The following is a 17,765-nucleotide window of genomic DNA, read 5'->3' on the forward strand; positions in this document are numbered from 1 at the left end:
CGAAAATTGGGGATTAATCGGAAAGATTAATCGGAGTGAAAATCGGATTTATTTTAATATTAAAATATTATTTAATATTTAGTTATTATTATATTAGCTATTTGGTAACTAATATATTTACTATATTCATGAACTCTATAATTATTCATATTTAAAGTAATATAGTATTTTAATTTTAATAATTTATCATATATACTTTGATTAAGAAATATATATAAGGATTAATCGGATTTCAAAAATCGAATCGGTGGCCGACCTTGCAGAGGATTAATCGGGGATTAATCGGTTAAATCGGGGAATTTTAGAACACTGACAGTACCTGGCTTTAATCATATACAATTCGAAGGATTTTGTAGGTTTATTAATATTTGAAATCTATTATCTATATAATGCTGCAACAAGAACATTGGTTGAGCCATTTTAATCCATGTCATCACCACATCAGCTTGGTGTAAGATACTTTAATCCAATCATATAGCCAAGTCAGTCACACACGTACTTACACAAGGAATCTATTCATCTCCCGGTTTCCAAAACCTCCGCCTCTACAATTTCCTATTATATCCCGACTCCTGCTACATGTTTCCTGTTATCTCATCACTATTCACTCCCGCTAAGTGATGAATAAATTCTTGCTGGCCGCATTTTATTTGTTCTTTGACAATTAGCATTGCCTTCAATGTGTTCGCAGAAATGATTGAGTGCCTTCTATGTATCGGATGTCTTGCGGACCTAATAAAATCAATCACCCTGGTGAGTTTACAGTTATGGCTGGCATTTTAATTTCATTTTATTTCAGATTATGTATATGGGGAAATGATCGGATGTTTGAATGGTTGCAGTGGAAAAGTAGAGGTGGTTCTCTACATATGGGTATCTCTAGAGGTTCCTTTTCAACAGATTAACAATGATTTTTATCACTACTCAATTCTAGCAGGTGATTTGCATTCAGAACCAAAATTATCCCTGATTTGGAAATAGGATTTTTTTGGTACATGTTTATCATCATTCAAATTCATTGTTTAGTCTTTCAGGAATAACAAACATGTCACAAAAAGGTTTATGGATTCTAGCAATCTAGGTATGGTGGCATTACATCCTCTCTCACATGAATTTACATCTTAACAGACAACACACTCTTATTGGTAAATCTCTAATGATTAAGACATTCTTAAACTTGGTTTCATGACATAGGATCACACAATATTTTTCACAAAGTTTTAAACGCGTGTATCTGGTCAGTAATGATATCTCCCCCTAATTACTGTGTTTTTATGTCTAGACAAAGCTCGAGCCTTTCCACCTTCAATCACTTGTGAGTGGTTTGATAACAGATGGTGTTCTTGCATAAGACATCCAGAAAGTATCATCATTTTGGCACATCCGTGAGGTTTCTATATTTCTACTTCTTCAGAGTTCTTCTTTGAATTTTTTTTCCCTATTTTGTGTAGGAAGCCTGACAGAAAGTGCTTTTTCAATCTTTTTAATATCCTTTCCCCTTTCTCAGTTAAAATTAAGGAATCTACTTCGGTGCCAAAATTTTGGATTAGGTTGTTTTTATGGTTAATTAAACAAACTTTAACTACAATTTATGTTTTAGAATATTACACCTTAAAGTGGAATACATATACTTTCTAATAATATGAATTTTAAATATTTTTCGATTTTACAATATATATGCAAATTTTGGTCAAAATTTGGTCAATTTGACCATAAAAAAATTAAACAAGTCAAAAAAGTCAGGACATTGGAGTATATATAATAATTTCAATAAAAGGGTACATGTCATTTCTTATTTTATACAAGATGAGTAGAAGTTGCAAAGCCGAAGCTAATCACATAATTAGCGTATCTTTATACAATCCTGGTCTATATCCAAGCCTCTGTTCTTACTCTCTCAGCAAAATAAAATTACTTTGGAACACTTGCAGGCTATTTTAGTTTTTCAGTCGACGAAACTTATCCTCATAGTTTAGTTCTATCAGATAAATAACACACCATTCAACACTTCTGCAGGGCTGTGCTGGGAAGTGTGAGTGATTACTGTGCTCATCGTGCTCATTGGATGGTGACAATCGTCAGGAAGCCTAAAACCAAGTACTAAGGTTACTTGATCCGAGCTGATGAAGAAACATCCTGGGTAAGATGCCTCTTTTTCGATATGTTGGCTTTGGTGGATGAATTAGAAATGCGTGTGTTGAAATTGAAATTGTTATGTTGGTCTAGCAAAAGAAAGAACTATTATGGTGGGCTGTGTGTAATAACTTGTGTTACTTGTTTGAATTTATGACTGACGATCAAAATTTCCAAGTTGAGAGCCTGATTCTCTAATCTCTTCAAGTGAAATTTTCCAAATCGAGAGCTATGATTCTTTAACCATACCCACTTCTCTTGTGTATTCTCCTTTTTTAAGCCCCCAAAATTAGAGCCTATTTAGGGTGATTCTTAATGTTTATATAATGCTGCAACATGGGGGTTTGTTAAGCCAATTTATTCCATTTCGCACTGCCATGTCAGAGCCTTGTCCACAATTTAATCCACCTCGGTAACAGCAGCTTCAGGTCTCCTACCCTTTATTACAACGATTTTATCTTGTTCTGATGCCCGACTGTCCCTATCCTCCTCCGCACAACTCTCAGTTTTATAGTTCTCATATGAGTACTTGATGTCGCAAATAAGTCATATGAGGTATGGATGCTACAAAGCTTATGGGAACGTTTAGTTTTTTTTATTGATTATCTACATTTTGCGTATTTGAACACCCCGTTTCATTCTCTTGTCACAGCATGACAGAAAACTGAAAGAAAGGTGCTTGCACATTATGTGTCTACAAGAACATTGGTTGAGCCATTTTAATCCATGTCATCACCACATCAGCTTGGTGTAAGATACTTTAATCCAATCATATAGCCAAGTCAGTCACACACGTACTTACACAAGGAATCTATTCATCTCCCGGTTTCCAAAACCTCCGCCTCTACAATTTCCTATTATATCCCGACTCCTGCTACATGTTTCCTGTTATCTCATCACTATTCACTCCCGCTAAGTGATGAATAAATTCTTGCTGGCCGCATTTTATTTGTTCTTTGACAATTAGCATTGCCTTCAATGTGTTCGCAGAAATGATTGAGTGCCTTCTATGTATCGGATGTCTTGCGGACCTAATAAAATCAATCACCCTGGTGAGTTTACAGTTATGGCTGGCATTTTAATTTCATTTTATTTCAGATTATGTATATGGGGAAATGATCGGATGTTTGAATGGTTGCAGTGGAAAAGTAGAGGTGGTTCTCTACATATGGGTATCTCTAGAGGTTCCTTTTCAACAGATTAACAACGATTTTTATCACTACTCAATTCTAGCAGGTGATTTGCATTCAGAACCAAAATTATCCCTGATTTGGAAATAGGATTTTTTTGGTACATGTTTATCATCATTCAAATTCATTGTTTAGTCTTTCAGGAATAACAAACATGTCACAAAAAGGTTTATGGATTCTAGCAATCTAGGTATGGTGGCATTACATCCTCTCTCACATGAATTTACATCTTAACAGACAACACACTCTTATTGGTAAATCTCTAATGATTAAGACATTCTTAAACTTGGTTTCATGACATAGGATCACACAATATTTTTCACAAAGTTTTAAACGCGTGTATCTGGTCAGTAATGATATCTCCCCCTAATTACTGTGTTTTTATGTCTAGACAAAGCTCGAGCCTTTCCACCTTCAATCACTTGTGAGTGGTTTGATAACAGATGGTGTTCTTGCATAAGACATCCAGAAAGTATCATCATTTTGGCACATCCGTGAGGTTTCTATATTTCTACTTCTTCAGAGTTCTTCTTTGAATTTTTTTTTCCCTATTTTGTGTAGGAAGCCTGACAGAAAGTGCTTTTTCAATCTTTTTAATATCCTTTCCCCTTTCTCAGTTAAAATTAAGGAATCTACTTCGGTGCCAAAATTTTGGATTAGGTTGTTTTTATGGTTAATTAAACAAACTTTAACTACAATTTATGTTTTAGAATATTACACCTTAAAGTGGAATACATATACTTTCTAATAATATGAATTTTAAATATTTTTCGATTTTACAATATATATGCAAATTTTGGTCAAAATTTGGTCAATTTGACCATAAAAAAATTAAACAAGTCAATAAAGTCAGGACATTGGAGTATATATAATAATTTCAATAAAAGGGTACATGTCATTTCTTATTTTATACAAGATGAGTAGAAGTTGCAAAGCCGAAGCTAATCACATAATTAGCGTATCTTTATACAATCCTGGTCTATATCCAAGCCTCTGTTCTTACTCTCTCAGCAAAATAAAATTACTTTGGAACACTTGCAGGCTATTTTAGTTTTTCAGTCGACGAAACTTATCCTCATAGTTTAGTTCTATCAGATAAATAACACACCATTCAACACTTCTGCAGGGCTGTGCTGGGAAGTGTGAGTGATTACTGTGCTCATCGTGCTCATTGCATGGTGACAATCGTCAGGAAGCCTAAAACCAAGTACTAAGGTTACTTGATCCGAGCTGATGAAGAAACATCCTGGGTAAGATGCCTCTTTTTCGATATGTTGGCTTTGGTGGATGAATTAGAAATGCGTGTGTTGAAATTGAAATTGTTATGTTGGTCTAGCAAAAGAAAGAACTATTATGGTGGGCTGTGTGTAATAACTTGTGTTACTTGTTTGAATTTATGACTGACGATCAAAATTTCCAAGTTGAGAGCCTGATTCTCTAATCTCTTCAAGTGAAATTTTCCAAATCGAGAGCTATGATTCTTTAACCATACCCACTTCTCTTGTGTATTCTCCTTTTTTTAAGCCCCCAAAATTAGAGCCTATTTAGGGTGATTCTTAATGTTTATATAATGCTGCAACATGGGGGTTTGTTAAGCCAATTTATTCCATTTCGCACTGCCATGTCAGAGCCTTGTCCACAATTTAATCCACCTCGGTAACAGCAGCTTCAGGTCTCCTACCCTTTATTACAACGATTTTATCTTGTTCTGATGCCCGACTGTCCCTATCCTCCTCCGCACAACTCTCAGTTTTATAGTTCTCATATGAGTACTTGATGTCGCAAATAAGTCATATGAGGTATGGATGCTACAAAGCTTATGGGAACGTTTAGTTTTTTTTTATTGATTATCTACATTTTGCGTATTTGAACACCCCGTTTCATTCTCTTGTCACAGCATGACAGAAAACTGAAAGAAAGGTGCTTGCACATTATGTGTCTGATAAAATGAAAGCCACAAATTCTGTTCATCCCTTGAAAGGTCCACCATGAAATACAAGCTGCAGTAGGATCTATGTCTCCAGCTTGGAGGGTGAGGATTTTAGATGTGTAGTGGCAGGACTTTTTATGATGGAAAGTTGAAGGCTAATGATTTTACTTTAGATTACTTTTTCTATACTCTATAATATAGTTTCTTTTTATAAATGTGTCAGAAGAAGTCTGTGGTTACTACATAATGAAGAGGAAGGTTCTATGGAGGCTTCTAACTATCATTAGTTGTCTATCTCTACATATTTGTGTATAGTAGCGTAGCCCGTAGGTACGGAGGCTGAAATTTTCTATAACTCCACTAGCTATTGGGACGAGTTTGTCTGGGGAGGTGCGTGGATGTATTATGCTACAGGAAATAATTCTAACCTCTCCCTTTCTACTAATATTAAAATGGCCACACATGCTGGTGCTTTTTGGGGAGGCCAAGATTATGGTGTACTTAGTTGGGATAACAAGCTTGCGGGAGCTGAAGTAAGCTTTGTTAGTCTTGGTATTTTGGTTTGAAATTTCCTCTTGCTGCATAATTGACAAGTTCGTTGTGTGTATTACTACATTGTTGATGCTCTGCTATTTGGAGTAGTGATTGATATTTAATGTTAGGTTCCTAAGCTCAACAGCTAATCTATTAGATTTCTTACCCTATACAGGCATTTAAATCTTGAAAAGAAGAATTAAAATCTACTAATCATTTTTTGATTTATGAGCACTGTTACTACCAATAAAATGCATCATATTTCTCTACATTCTTTCTTAAGCTTGTTAGTTTGCTTATATATATTAAAGGTGTACACAGTGCATTTAAGTTGAAGGACTTATGATCCTCAGTACAGTGTTATGAACTACTTGTTTTGTATCATACACGGATCATTATAGCACGAGGTTGTGTGTTATTCAGGTTCCAGCAGATTTATATGACTACTTGCTTAGAAATTTAGTTTTGTAGATATGCCGTTTAGCAGATTTTAGATGATTCTTTCGCAAATACCATTTTAAAGAAGCTACTGATCTGATGCCTCAGCCTCTTCAGTATCTTGTCAATGCTGCATTTTTGGCTACATTATTTAGTGACTATATGGATGCTGCGGATACACCTGGAAGGTACTGTGGACCAAATTTCTACTCAACTGATATCCTCCGTTCATTTGCTCAGACCCAGGTATGTTAGACTTTCTGTGATTCTATCCAACTTTAATTATAGAGACATGCAAATTCTTTACTTTTAGTATGATGGATCTCACCGTAGTTTATTAACTTTTAAGGACAATGTCATTGCTTTCCGCTCAAAATGTGGTGCACCAAAAAGCCTCGGAAACTCTACCAAGAAGTTGATCAGCTGACTTTCACACTAATGATATGCCAAAAGTAAATTAATGGATCTGCAGACTCTTCGCGTGGAGAAAATGACACATTCAGAAAGCTCTCAGACTAACGGTACCAGCCTTGCACTTAATGCTGGCTAACTTGGAGATGATATAGTGGAAGAACAAAAAACACCTTTGACAGAATGTTATTGTGGTTCTGTGTTTGATCCTCGATAATTTCTATGTAATTTATGCTATTTATTCAAGAATTTCAATAACACTTTTCCTTTAGAGAGAGGGTGATAGTTGATCTAAGTTATGTCACTAGCAGAATATCAGTGGTCTATTTTTTCTTATGATATTGGAATGTCCAAAAACGTATGATATTGGATTCATCCTAAATATTATCGTTTCTTTCTTAATATTATTTTTTGAAAGTGAATATGTAGGATATAATGTTGACTCTTCTCAAGATATCTCTCCTATCTCTGCAGATAGTGAAAACATTTTCCAATTTATTCTTATGTGTTTCTATAGAAGCCTATGATAGTGTTATTTTACACCAACTATGAGAAAGATTGTAGAAGGGGGGGGTTGAATACAATCTTTTACAAACTTAAAAGATTCAAGAATAATACACTAAGAACACAGTAAACAGAAAAACACCAAGTATTAAAAATACGGGTGGATTGAATGATCCACCCGTGAGATTTTATATAGAAGAATCTGTGGATTGTTTTACAATTCGCACAGCTGCTGGTTCATCACTCAAAACTAGTTCTAACTCTCAGATTTTTCTCTCAAGTAATTTGAACAAGTTCAACTGATGCTACTAACTTGGTTATATACTCCAAGTTTTACAAAGCTTCTAGCTAGAATACAAAATGCACTCTAATCTAAGAACAATGCTGCACAACTTTGTCTTATGCATGCTTTCTGAGATGTCTTCATCTTTGACCATCATCTTGATTTGATCCAGATTGCACTGCATGAGATAAGTATGTTTCTGCTTCTTCTTTATTTTCCTAATTAGGCTTCCATGTCTATTTTAGTGTAATTCGATCCATGTGATTTGTCAGACTTAAGCTCTAGTCACTTTCAACTGCTCTTTGCTTTATCAGTTGAAGGTACTGGTTGCTTTCAACTGCTATTGACTTTATCAGTTGAATGCCTGGCTCATCAGTTGAATGAATTACAAACTCCATCAGTTGAATGCTGTTCCAGTCTTATCAGTTGAATTCCTCAGCATTATCCGTTGAACACTTTATCTTCAGTTGAATGCTTGATTTTCATCAGTTGAAACATCATCCAGTCTTTATCAGTTGAACAGTTACATCTCATCAGTTGAATATCCTTCACTTAGATAAAATTACATGGCATTGGATATTTACAATTAGCCATCCTATTCTACCCATCCGTTGATAATTCCCAAAGACAAGAAATGTAACAATTACAACTGAAATTTGATAAGGATTCTAAGTAAGACATGTTACAAAAATGTTTATGTTATCATCAAAAATTATTGATTCCTAACAGATAGGTTGTAGGCTGAGGATGTCCTTGCCATGCATCTAAGACTACAAAAGTTACAAAAGTGACTATATATTTTTGAACTTGGTACAACACAACATATATGTAATTTTCTGGCCTGACATTATAACCTACAAGAAATGAAATTAGAGCTTGCCCGTGCCTTGCACGGGCTATAAAGCTAGTTGTAATTAGTGAAGTGACAACAAGCCAGTGACCCATTTAAAGTAAGATTTGACTCCGTCGAATTCATAGAGTTCTGTCAACTAATGACATGGGAGTTGGGACTATAAGAGTAATCAACTTTGAAGCCTAATTATAACTTTAAGTTACTGTTAATAGTCAATATATCTGCTTTAAGTCTTTCTAACATCAAATCATTTGAATATGGAGATTTAAGAGTCTTTAAATAAATACTCCCTCCGTCCTCCTGTATATAGTATACATCGGGAGATAGAGATGCATCAAGAACTTTAATGCTCCTGTAAAGTGTAGTTTTATAATTTATTTTTAAAAATTTTTTTCTTAATTAAAGTTTGGATGTTAAATTTTTATTGAGAAAAAAAAAATCCCAAAAAAATTTAAGAAACTATATTTTATAAGCATATCGAAATGTGTGTCGAACAGTTAAAAAAAACGTATAAAATTAAATGGGTATTGACACTTTCCGCTTTCATGAGTTTGATTTGTGGGGGCTAATTGTGGTTGGAATTTAGCTTAGGTTTTAAATTGTGGTTAACACTCTGCTCCCCATCAGCTTCGTTAGTCAAATCAGAGACAAATATTAATGGTCGCTGGAATTTTCATTCATTAAAGCCAAAACACATGATCCACAATCACTTTAAGATTTATTATAAAAAACTGAAAATGAAATTATTTATAATATATTTCTCAGATTTAAAATTTAAATAAATGATGTAAACATCAGAGTGAGGAAGCTTCCTCTTTTCGTCTGGATTCAGAATATTATGTACTTTTATGCATATTCGTAGATTGATGAAGCTAAATGAAAATACTACCTGAGATTAAATTTTATATTATAACAATTTATAAATTTTAAAAAATTTATAATATAAAAAATTGTGTGAAACATTCTTAAAGAAAATGAAAAATACGAAATTATGTTTGGGGAGAAGGAGTGATACTTTTTCCATCATCAATCACATATTGTTTTAAATTTTTCGCATAATTCAAGATAGACAAGAAACACATTTTTGTTGATTATTTTAATTATTTTGATAAATATAAATTATAAACTTTTATTTAAGAAAGAAAAATATAATAAATAATAAATAGGAGTATTTTCTACTTTATTACTATTTATAAAAATTTAAATAATATATAAGAATGGAATATGTTTTGAAATTAATAGTTGATTTTATAAGCTTAAAATTGGATATAGTTAGGGCTGTAAATGACTTAATATGCTCGATAACTGCTCGGTGTTCGGTTCGAAAAAAACTCGGTTCGAGCTCGGTTTGAACTCGGTTCGAGCTCGGTTCGATTCATAAACGAGTCGATCTTGAGCACAATTTTAAGGTTCGTTTTATAAACGTGCTGAACTTGAGCACAGTAGAGTTCGACTTGATAGTTCGCGAACAAGTCCGAATTATGAGTTCGTGAACATGGTTTGTGAACTTGACTCGTGAGCGTAGTTCGTGAACTAGCTCATGAACATGGTTCGTGAACTCGGCCCGTGAACATGGTTCGTGAACTTGACTCGTGAGCGTGGCTCATGAACATGACTTGTGAGCGTAGTTCGTAAACTTGCTCGTGAACTGAACTCGTTAACATGCTCGATATTTTATAAAAATTTAATTGTATTAATATGTGTGTCTATATATATATATATATATATATATATATATATATAGGAGGAAGATCCTAAGAAAACCCAGCTTATCAAGAAAACCGAGAAACCCACTTAATCACCGTTAATTTTATAAATTGTAATTTATCAGAAAAATTAATCAAATCTAATTAATAAGGATAGTATGGTAATCTTCTACCTATATTTAATGCATTCAATCAATACTGTGTATTTAATGCATATAATCAATACATTTCCTTCTCCGAAAAGATTTGTACCAAATCTTACTTTGGTATTCACACTACAGCAATCAAACTTCTATATACTGATTACTCCCTCTGTTTTGATATGTTAGTCGTTTAAGATGTTAGCACAGATATTAAGAAAACTTATCCTGGGATGAAAATGTATTTATTATGGAAGTCATTTCCACTACTGCCCTTACGTAACTTCATGCATGTATATTTACTGCTGTTGTATGGGGAACCTACTGAATCAATTTTCAATGATTTTTATTGCCTTGTTTAATAAATTGAATGATTTCTATTGACCTGTTTAAATTCTTCTTTAAAGTTCCCTCCCCCACTTTTAACTAAAATTTGAATAAAAATCTAAAATTTCATTTCCCTCTATAATTTCCCTCCAATTAAAGTCTATATATTGTAAACAATGTTGAGATAGTCAGCAATGTTGAGATAGTCAGTACTCAAAAAATTGTAGAGAGCGTAAAGCTAAAGTGAGAAGTTATGGGTACCAAGTGTATTGATTTAAATCTTTCTCCAGATGACATGCTTCAGAATTCAGAAAGTAATATGCATCCAGGTACTCTTTTTAACGTAATACATTTATTTTTTGCATTTCATACAAATATTTTTAGTATGAAGTGGGATATTTTATTTTGCAAGTAACCATTTAAAGTAGTCTTCTTTTGCATTTTGATAATGAAATCATTCTTTCCTGTGCAGGGCAATTTGAGTTTATACAAGTGACTCAAGAAAATTTTAAGGAAAATGACATAGACTTGAATTCACTTCCATTTTTTGAGGGTACTTTAATTTAATTTATAATTTTTAAATTTTAATTTTACTATATCATACAAAAAGTATTTTTTAGTTGTAGGTGAAATTGCTAATGACTTTCTTTATATGTGAATGAAAGTTTAGATATTATTATAATTTTGTATGAGGATTCTTTTAAAAATTCGACTATATATTATTCGATTATATTTGAGCAAACATTTCACAATAATATAAATTTATTAAAATATCAATTTAACTATTCTACTATATATTATTCTACAAATTCGAGTGAACATTTATCGGAATCTCATAATATTATGATATTTTCATGTTCAACTAAGTGTTCACGTGTCTTTTAATCTTTATTATTTTGTTGTATTCAACCAAACATTTTTAAGAATCTTCATATAAAAAAATGGTATCTTTAATAAAATCATAATCTAATTATTCTTTTTAATCTGTAATAAAAATAATAATTTAATATTACTTTAATGATTGAGCGAAAAAAAATGATAATGAAATTAATATTTAGAGTAATGTATAAGTGAACATCTACTAGAATCTCAACATACTATTATGAGATAGATAGATTTAAGTAAAATTATAACTAAATTGGAAGTTGTTAGGTGTTCCGTTTATTGATCATATATAATATGTGTTCTTTTTAAATAAAAAAATAATTAAATTAACATAATTTATTTAATTAAGTGATAATTAATTAAGATTCTACTAATTAATATTATAATATTAATATTACAAATTTACTAAAAATTGTATACAATGACTTAAGTTATAATTTTACTTACTTCTATCTCATAACAGTATGTAGAGATTCTTGTAGATGTTCACTTGTACATTACTCTGAATATTTATTTCATATTAGAAAGTACAATTAGATCATGATTTTATTAAAGATATCATTTTTTTATATGAAGATTCTTTAAAATGTTTGGTTGAATATAATAAAATATTAAATATTAAAATACACGTGAACACTTAGTTAAATATTAAAATATTATAATATTATGAGATTCCGATAGATGTTCACTCAAATTTGTAGAATAGTGATCTATATTGTGATATTTGATGATATCAATCAAATCTAGTATATATGAAATCTTTTTGTAACATAAAAATACATTAAATTAATGACATTAATTTCATATTTAACGAGATCTTCCTCTTAAAGAATCTTTCAGTAAAATATTTCCTTAGTTACTTGATGTGGGTTGGTCCTTCCAAGTTTAATTGACCAAATTTAATTTTTTCTAAATTAATATTTTTTGTCAACAAATTTATAGTACAAGCAAAATAAAAAACACCTAATAAAAATTTCATTATACTTTTTAAATGTATAAAATTACTGAATTCGATTTTTTAAATGTATAAGATCTAATTGAATTCCTTTAGATGTTTATATTCATAATAATAAAATATAACTAGATTCCATTAACTATTTTATGCAGATTTTTGAAAAAAATAAAAGATATTGAGTTGTACAAGATATCATAAATAAAAGATATGCAAATATTTGAATAAGATTCCGTCCAAGATTGTCTAGATTTTTGATTCGGGTAGAATTTGATTGATATTAGATTGACATTATTGAGTTGACATTATTGAGTTGTGCAGCATACCAAGAATAGAAGATATGCTGATATATAAATAAGATTATGTCCAAGATTGCCCCTCTAAATTTTAAATTAAATTTATTATTCTATTTTATAATCAACGGCATCTAAGAGGGTTTCTCGGTTTTCTTGATAACTGAGTTTTCTCTGGAACCTCACTCTATATATATATATATTAATATGGATGTCAACATTAATTTCTTCCTCTATGAATTTTTACCAAATTAACTCCATACTTTTTATCAAACAATTATGTTCTATTTTAATTTATTTATGTCGAACTTTGTTTATTTTGTTTATTTTGGATTAAGGATGTAGGAGTTTTATTAATGGATGATTATTATGAATTTATGATTCCTTAGAGCATAAATTAAAATATATATTGTTAGAATTTTAATTTATTTTTTTAATTAAATTTAATAACAAACAAGCTCGTAAATAAATTTATGAGCATAACTAGCTCGTTAGCAAAGTTTATTTAACAAGCTCGTGAACAAAATTAATGAGCGGCTGGTGAGTAAAAATTTGTGAGACATGTTCGTGAGCGTAAGATTAATGAGCGGTTCGTGAGCAAAAACTCGTGAGATAGATCGTGAGACATGTTTGTGAGCGGTTCGTGAGGCGTTCGTAAACAAAGTTATTCTTTAATGAGTCGATTCTCAAACAATATTTTTGGGTCGATCCAAGCTCAAGCTCGAGTTTAAGTTCACTAATTTTTTAACAAACAATACACGAGCACTCTAGATAGTTCAGCTCGGCTCATTTACAAACCCTACATATAGTAGTACATATAGTAGTGTAGATTGTAGAATAAAGCAAACCAAAATAGACGGTCAACACTAAAGAGACTTGCCAACTACTTAGATTATTGAGTGAGTAAAGTTTTATAAAGCAATATGAGGGCAACACTCTTTCTTTTGATTATAAGTTTTGTTACCTTTAAAGACTAAACATGAATCATTTATAACCTATAATATACATGACTACTTCATCTAACTTTGACACTTTTAGCTTAATTGTTTGGACGGAAACCTACGTCAAGATCAGCAACTCCAGCTCACTCAAATCAGAAATTTCTCGTTTAACATCATTAAGGCCACACCTAAGTAGTTTGACTATCTCGAAATTTAGGAGTATGATACCAAACGTATATAGACTTGAGGTTTTTCTATCCACAACTAACATGTTTATTAGGCGTAGCAGCTGATCTGCATTCTCTAATTCTGTTCACACCCAGTTCATCTCAAATATTAAGGTGTAAAAAGAATATTTCAAATGGATCTTATACTATATTTAACAAATTTTCTCACTTAAAAATTCTACTTTTTGTTGGAAGAATGGATCACGGGCACTCATTTTTAGGACAATTAGTGTCTTCGTGTACATATTAAATTGTGAGAATATTGAAAGTGATGGAGGGTCGAACTTGAGACCTCCGTCAAGTCAGATCAGAGCTCCGATACCATGTTGAGAATTCAAATTCAAATCACCATACGATTGGAGTTCAAATTCAGATAATATGATTTTTCTTTATCAAAATTATAATTAGATAGGAAATTTTAATCTCGATCTTTATATTGATTTCCGTCATTAGTATGGACAGGTTACCATTAAGAAATTGGCTTATATTTCTATTATGATTAAAAACCAATTGATTGTAATAAAAATTTGTGCTTCTTTTTAATGATTATACTTCGACATATCAAATTTGCAAATAACAAATCAAATAGTATACAGCACCCATTTAAGGAAAAGATAGTTCAACAGTTCTTAAATACTACACTATGGCTGTAAAAAAGATGCACAAATATATTAATTTGAGAGAATGTGAATTCGGTCGCAGACTAGTGTTTTTTTTAAATTCAGATAAGCATCATTTTACAATAAACGATAAGCTCACAGAGTCAAAAGAGCTTATACAGGGACCGTTTGGGTTAGCTTAAAAGAAGTGACTTCTTCCTTATAGTAAAGAAGTGGAGTAGAAGTGAGAAGAAAATAAGTTAATAAAGTGTTTGAAAAAGAAGCAGAAGCTGTGAGAGAGAAGCTAACATTCTCAGCTTCTTAAAAGTGCTTTTACTTTTTTACAAAAACGGGTCAAGAAAAACAGAAGTCAGAAGCAGATTCTACTCCTTGCAAACAAACACCATCATAATATAGGAAAATAGCTATTGCTCTTGAACTGAACATACGAAATATAACAATCACTTCCTAAAATTTAATAAAGAAAATGAAAATTTTGGGCTGAAGTGAACTGAACTGAACTGAACTGGATAGCTGTTTTCAGAAAAATAGAAAAGCTGGGCCAATTTCATAATATTAACACATTTCCCGCCCGAGATTATTTGGGCTCAATTAGCCTTATAGCCCACTCAATAACCAGAACTAACCATCATTCTCGGGTGTTGGGCGGTCTCACAAGTGAGGTAGGGTTATGAATCAACCAAACATAACTGATGTTTGGTATATTTTTGTTCAGTTTTTCCATGGTGTGCCCATGAGCACACAATAAGCACAAAATTTGATAGTTTTATCATGTTTTGATTGGCTGACACACTTTTAATAATGATGGCCCCTGCATTCACACCAACCACACCAATAAAACACACCAATTTTATACGTTTCCGTGCTTAGCATGTGCCCATGGGCACATACTAGACAAACCCATTTTTGTTTTATATTCATATTTGTATCTCAAACTCATAAATCATGAGTTTTTGATATCCAATAAAAGGCGTGGATATGAAATGATGATAAGGATATAATTTTGTTGTCTTAACCTCGTACCACCGTAATCTAATTCCTCATTTAAATTTCATATCGTTCCACAATCCAAACAACTCTTTAATTTATATAAATGGTTTGGATCTCTTCATTAATTCTAATTTTTTGATGAAAATGTATGGATCATTGTATCTTTGCGATATTTATTCTGTTTATAATCGATTGTTGTAAACCATTATTCTTATATAAAAATTTATTTCTAGCAGGTAAACCAACTTGAACATTCTTCAAAACCAGTTGTTCCCATCCTTCTTCAGATTTTTGAGTATGAGAAAATGACCACCTTTTGAAACTAATCAATTTTTCACAAACTACTTTGATCATATATACAACAGCTTCCAATACCACCTCAAAACTCTAGCATTTTCTCAAAGATCGTAATCAGTATTTTATACTCTATCATTTTTTACTAGTACGGTTTTCTATAAAATGAATACTTTACTTAATTTTAATCACACCAAAAGAGGTAGAGTTAGGAGTATTAAAGAAATGTAATTTATAAATGTGTGATTGTAATAATTTTAAATAAAGGGACATGGTCTCTGACAATCGTTTGTCAGGGACCGTTTATATAACACACTACCAGGGTTGTCGGATTTCTATTTGAAGGGTCCGGATTGAAGCTTTTTTTTATCGATCCGCTATAATTTTCCGCGGATCGGAGCTTTTCCCTTCCACGGATAATATCCACGCAAGGGAAAAGCTCCGATCCGTGGAAAATTATAGCGGATCGGTAAAAAAAAAAAACTTTAATCCTCACCATTAAAATACAGATCTAATGGCTCTTAAGTTGTGTGTTGGATAAAGGCTCCATAACAATCGCCTGCTATAGACCAAAACCCTTAAATAAATATTATAAATGAAAAGCATTATTTTTTAAGAAAAGTGGTTCATAAAATGGGTCTAGTCAATATTTTGGTCAATCATATTGGAGATGCTCCATTTTTACGCATTACATTTTCATCAACATGGCCACACCATGAGTTCTTCCCGTAGAAAGCATCGAGATTGCGACACTGCCTGGACTCACCGTTAAATCACTTTTATGAGTTATATCAGTAAATCCTCGAGTTTGCTGATCTCAAGCAACAATTCTACCAAGTTCGCAAATGACTCTCTTACGCTAGTTCATGTTGAAGTGCAACATAAACTAGGATTTGGTTTTCGATTCAGTTTCTAACTTGGGATGCAAGACCTAATGTGACTGAATTAAATTGATACCACAATCTGAAAATCTTCAACTGTCATAGGAAGGCTCCAACATTGTGCCCGTTTGGCAAGAGCCGCTTCCGGTTTTTTTCGATAAGAAGCCGATTTCTGCTATTCTTGACTTAATGGTATAAAAAGTCAGAAGCACTCATAAAAAACTCAGAATGCTAATTTTTATTTTAGGACTTTTACTTCTTTTCTAAACAGTTTAATCACTTATAAATCTTAATTTACTTGTCACTTCTAGTTCAATTCTTTAGCTAAACGGCTCCTTATCTTAGACTCATTTGGTCACAACTTACAATACAAATGAACATACATCTATTCAACTTTTACTGGATCTCTTTAAGTTTATAAATTCAGCTTTGTCATAGTTCAAAACATCAGTATGGATTATAATTACACGTAACAATCCAGTACCATTCGTCGTTCCTGCACTTAATCCTCGCGCACCCAAGCTGGACCGAGTTCGGATCAACTACCTGAAGGTAGTGCCCGCATTCCTGCCCGGGTGCACAAGTCCTTGTTCTATTGTCCCAATACTGCTTCTCGCTCGCATGATAATCAACAATTTCTTTGGCTGTGGCCTCACCACCACCTCGAAACAGTGTTTCACCGTATGGTCCTCCCGAATGCTGCATCAGACACTTTGGGCCAATCTTTCTGGCGTAGTTCCTGGCGTATTTGGCCACGGTCTCGTCCCACACGATTGGTCCTACACCGTCAGCTGCACGAGCTGCATTGTGGGCGTCAACGAAGTCTTGTGGAGAGGTTTGAGCTAGGGAGGAGGGGATCCAGAGGAAACAGAAGGCGGAAACAAGAGTTGCTGAAATTACTGGCGGACTCATTCTGTTAGGCTTGATTTGATAGTATTATTTGTTTATGATGATGAGAAATGTCGACGGACGTATTTATAGGCCAAGGAGCAGAAATCCTATAAAATCTTCTGGAGTCACAGGGTTTGAGAATTGAGTGTATTTTAGTCCATTGATTCCGTCCCATTTTCATAATTATGAATCCTTAACAACCGGGTGGTAGTACTATTTAGCATGTGAATAGATGTCATTTTCATGGCTAAATAACTGAACTGAAGACTTGTAATGCATCTGTAATTAGTGAAATCAACCAAGAAAACTTGCAAGCTTCGATCTATCGTTTTCAATTGCGTT

At 32.6% G+C, this 17,765-nt stretch overlaps 2 protein-coding genes across 24 annotated transcripts; one reads left to right on the forward strand and one right to left on the reverse strand.

Moving 5' to 3' along the window:
• The first annotated feature begins 435 nt into the window (after nucleotides 1–435).
• On the forward strand, nucleotides 436–7,038 carry LOC108209473 (endoglucanase 25). Of its 23 annotated transcripts, none has more exons than XM_064086444.1 (15): nucleotides 436–451; nucleotides 692–753; nucleotides 843–937; nucleotides 1,027–1,081; nucleotides 1,283–1,390; nucleotides 2,017–2,688; nucleotides 2,786–2,883; nucleotides 3,124–3,185; nucleotides 3,275–3,369; nucleotides 3,459–3,513; nucleotides 3,715–3,822; nucleotides 4,450–4,573; nucleotides 5,221–5,786; nucleotides 6,334–6,471; nucleotides 6,575–7,038. In XM_064086444.1, exons 13-15 carry the CDS (start codon nucleotides 5,652–5,654, stop codon nucleotides 6,650–6,652), a joined length of 351 nt encoding a protein of 116 aa, XP_063942514.1. In that variant the 5' UTR covers nucleotides 436–451; nucleotides 692–753; nucleotides 843–937; nucleotides 1,027–1,081; nucleotides 1,283–1,390; nucleotides 2,017–2,688; nucleotides 2,786–2,883; nucleotides 3,124–3,185; nucleotides 3,275–3,369; nucleotides 3,459–3,513; nucleotides 3,715–3,822; nucleotides 4,450–4,573; nucleotides 5,221–5,651; the 3' UTR covers nucleotides 6,653–7,038. The 23 variants fall into 23 exon arrangements, 22 of the variants coding, with proteins under 22 accessions (XP_063942514.1, XP_063942521.1, XP_063942528.1 ...); XM_064086451.1 differs by lacking the exon at nucleotides 436–451 and having other exon boundaries at nucleotides 488–753; nucleotides 5,221–5,355; nucleotides 5,477–5,786; XM_064086458.1 differs by lacking the exon at nucleotides 436–451 and having other exon boundaries at nucleotides 488–753; nucleotides 5,221–5,355; nucleotides 5,480–5,786.
• A 9,272-nt stretch (nucleotides 7,039–16,310) lies between these two features.
• On the reverse strand, nucleotides 16,311–17,444 carry LOC108207067 (pathogenesis-related protein PR-1 type). Its single transcript, XM_017377532.2, has 2 exons — nucleotides 17,017–17,444; nucleotides 16,311–16,407 (listed from the first exon to the last, which is right to left on the reverse strand). The coding sequence occupies exons 1-2, from the start codon at nucleotides 17,442–17,444 to the stop codon at nucleotides 16,311–16,313; spliced, it is 525 nt and encodes a 174-aa protein (XP_017233021.2).
• Between the last annotated feature and the right edge of the window lie 321 nt (nucleotides 17,445–17,765).

Source organism: Daucus carota, chromosome 2 (assembly GCF_001625215.2).
Source record: "Daucus carota subsp. sativus chromosome 2, DH1 v3.0, whole genome shotgun sequence".
In the NCBI taxonomy this organism is placed as follows: Eukaryota; Viridiplantae; Streptophyta; class Magnoliopsida; order Apiales; family Apiaceae; genus Daucus; species Daucus carota.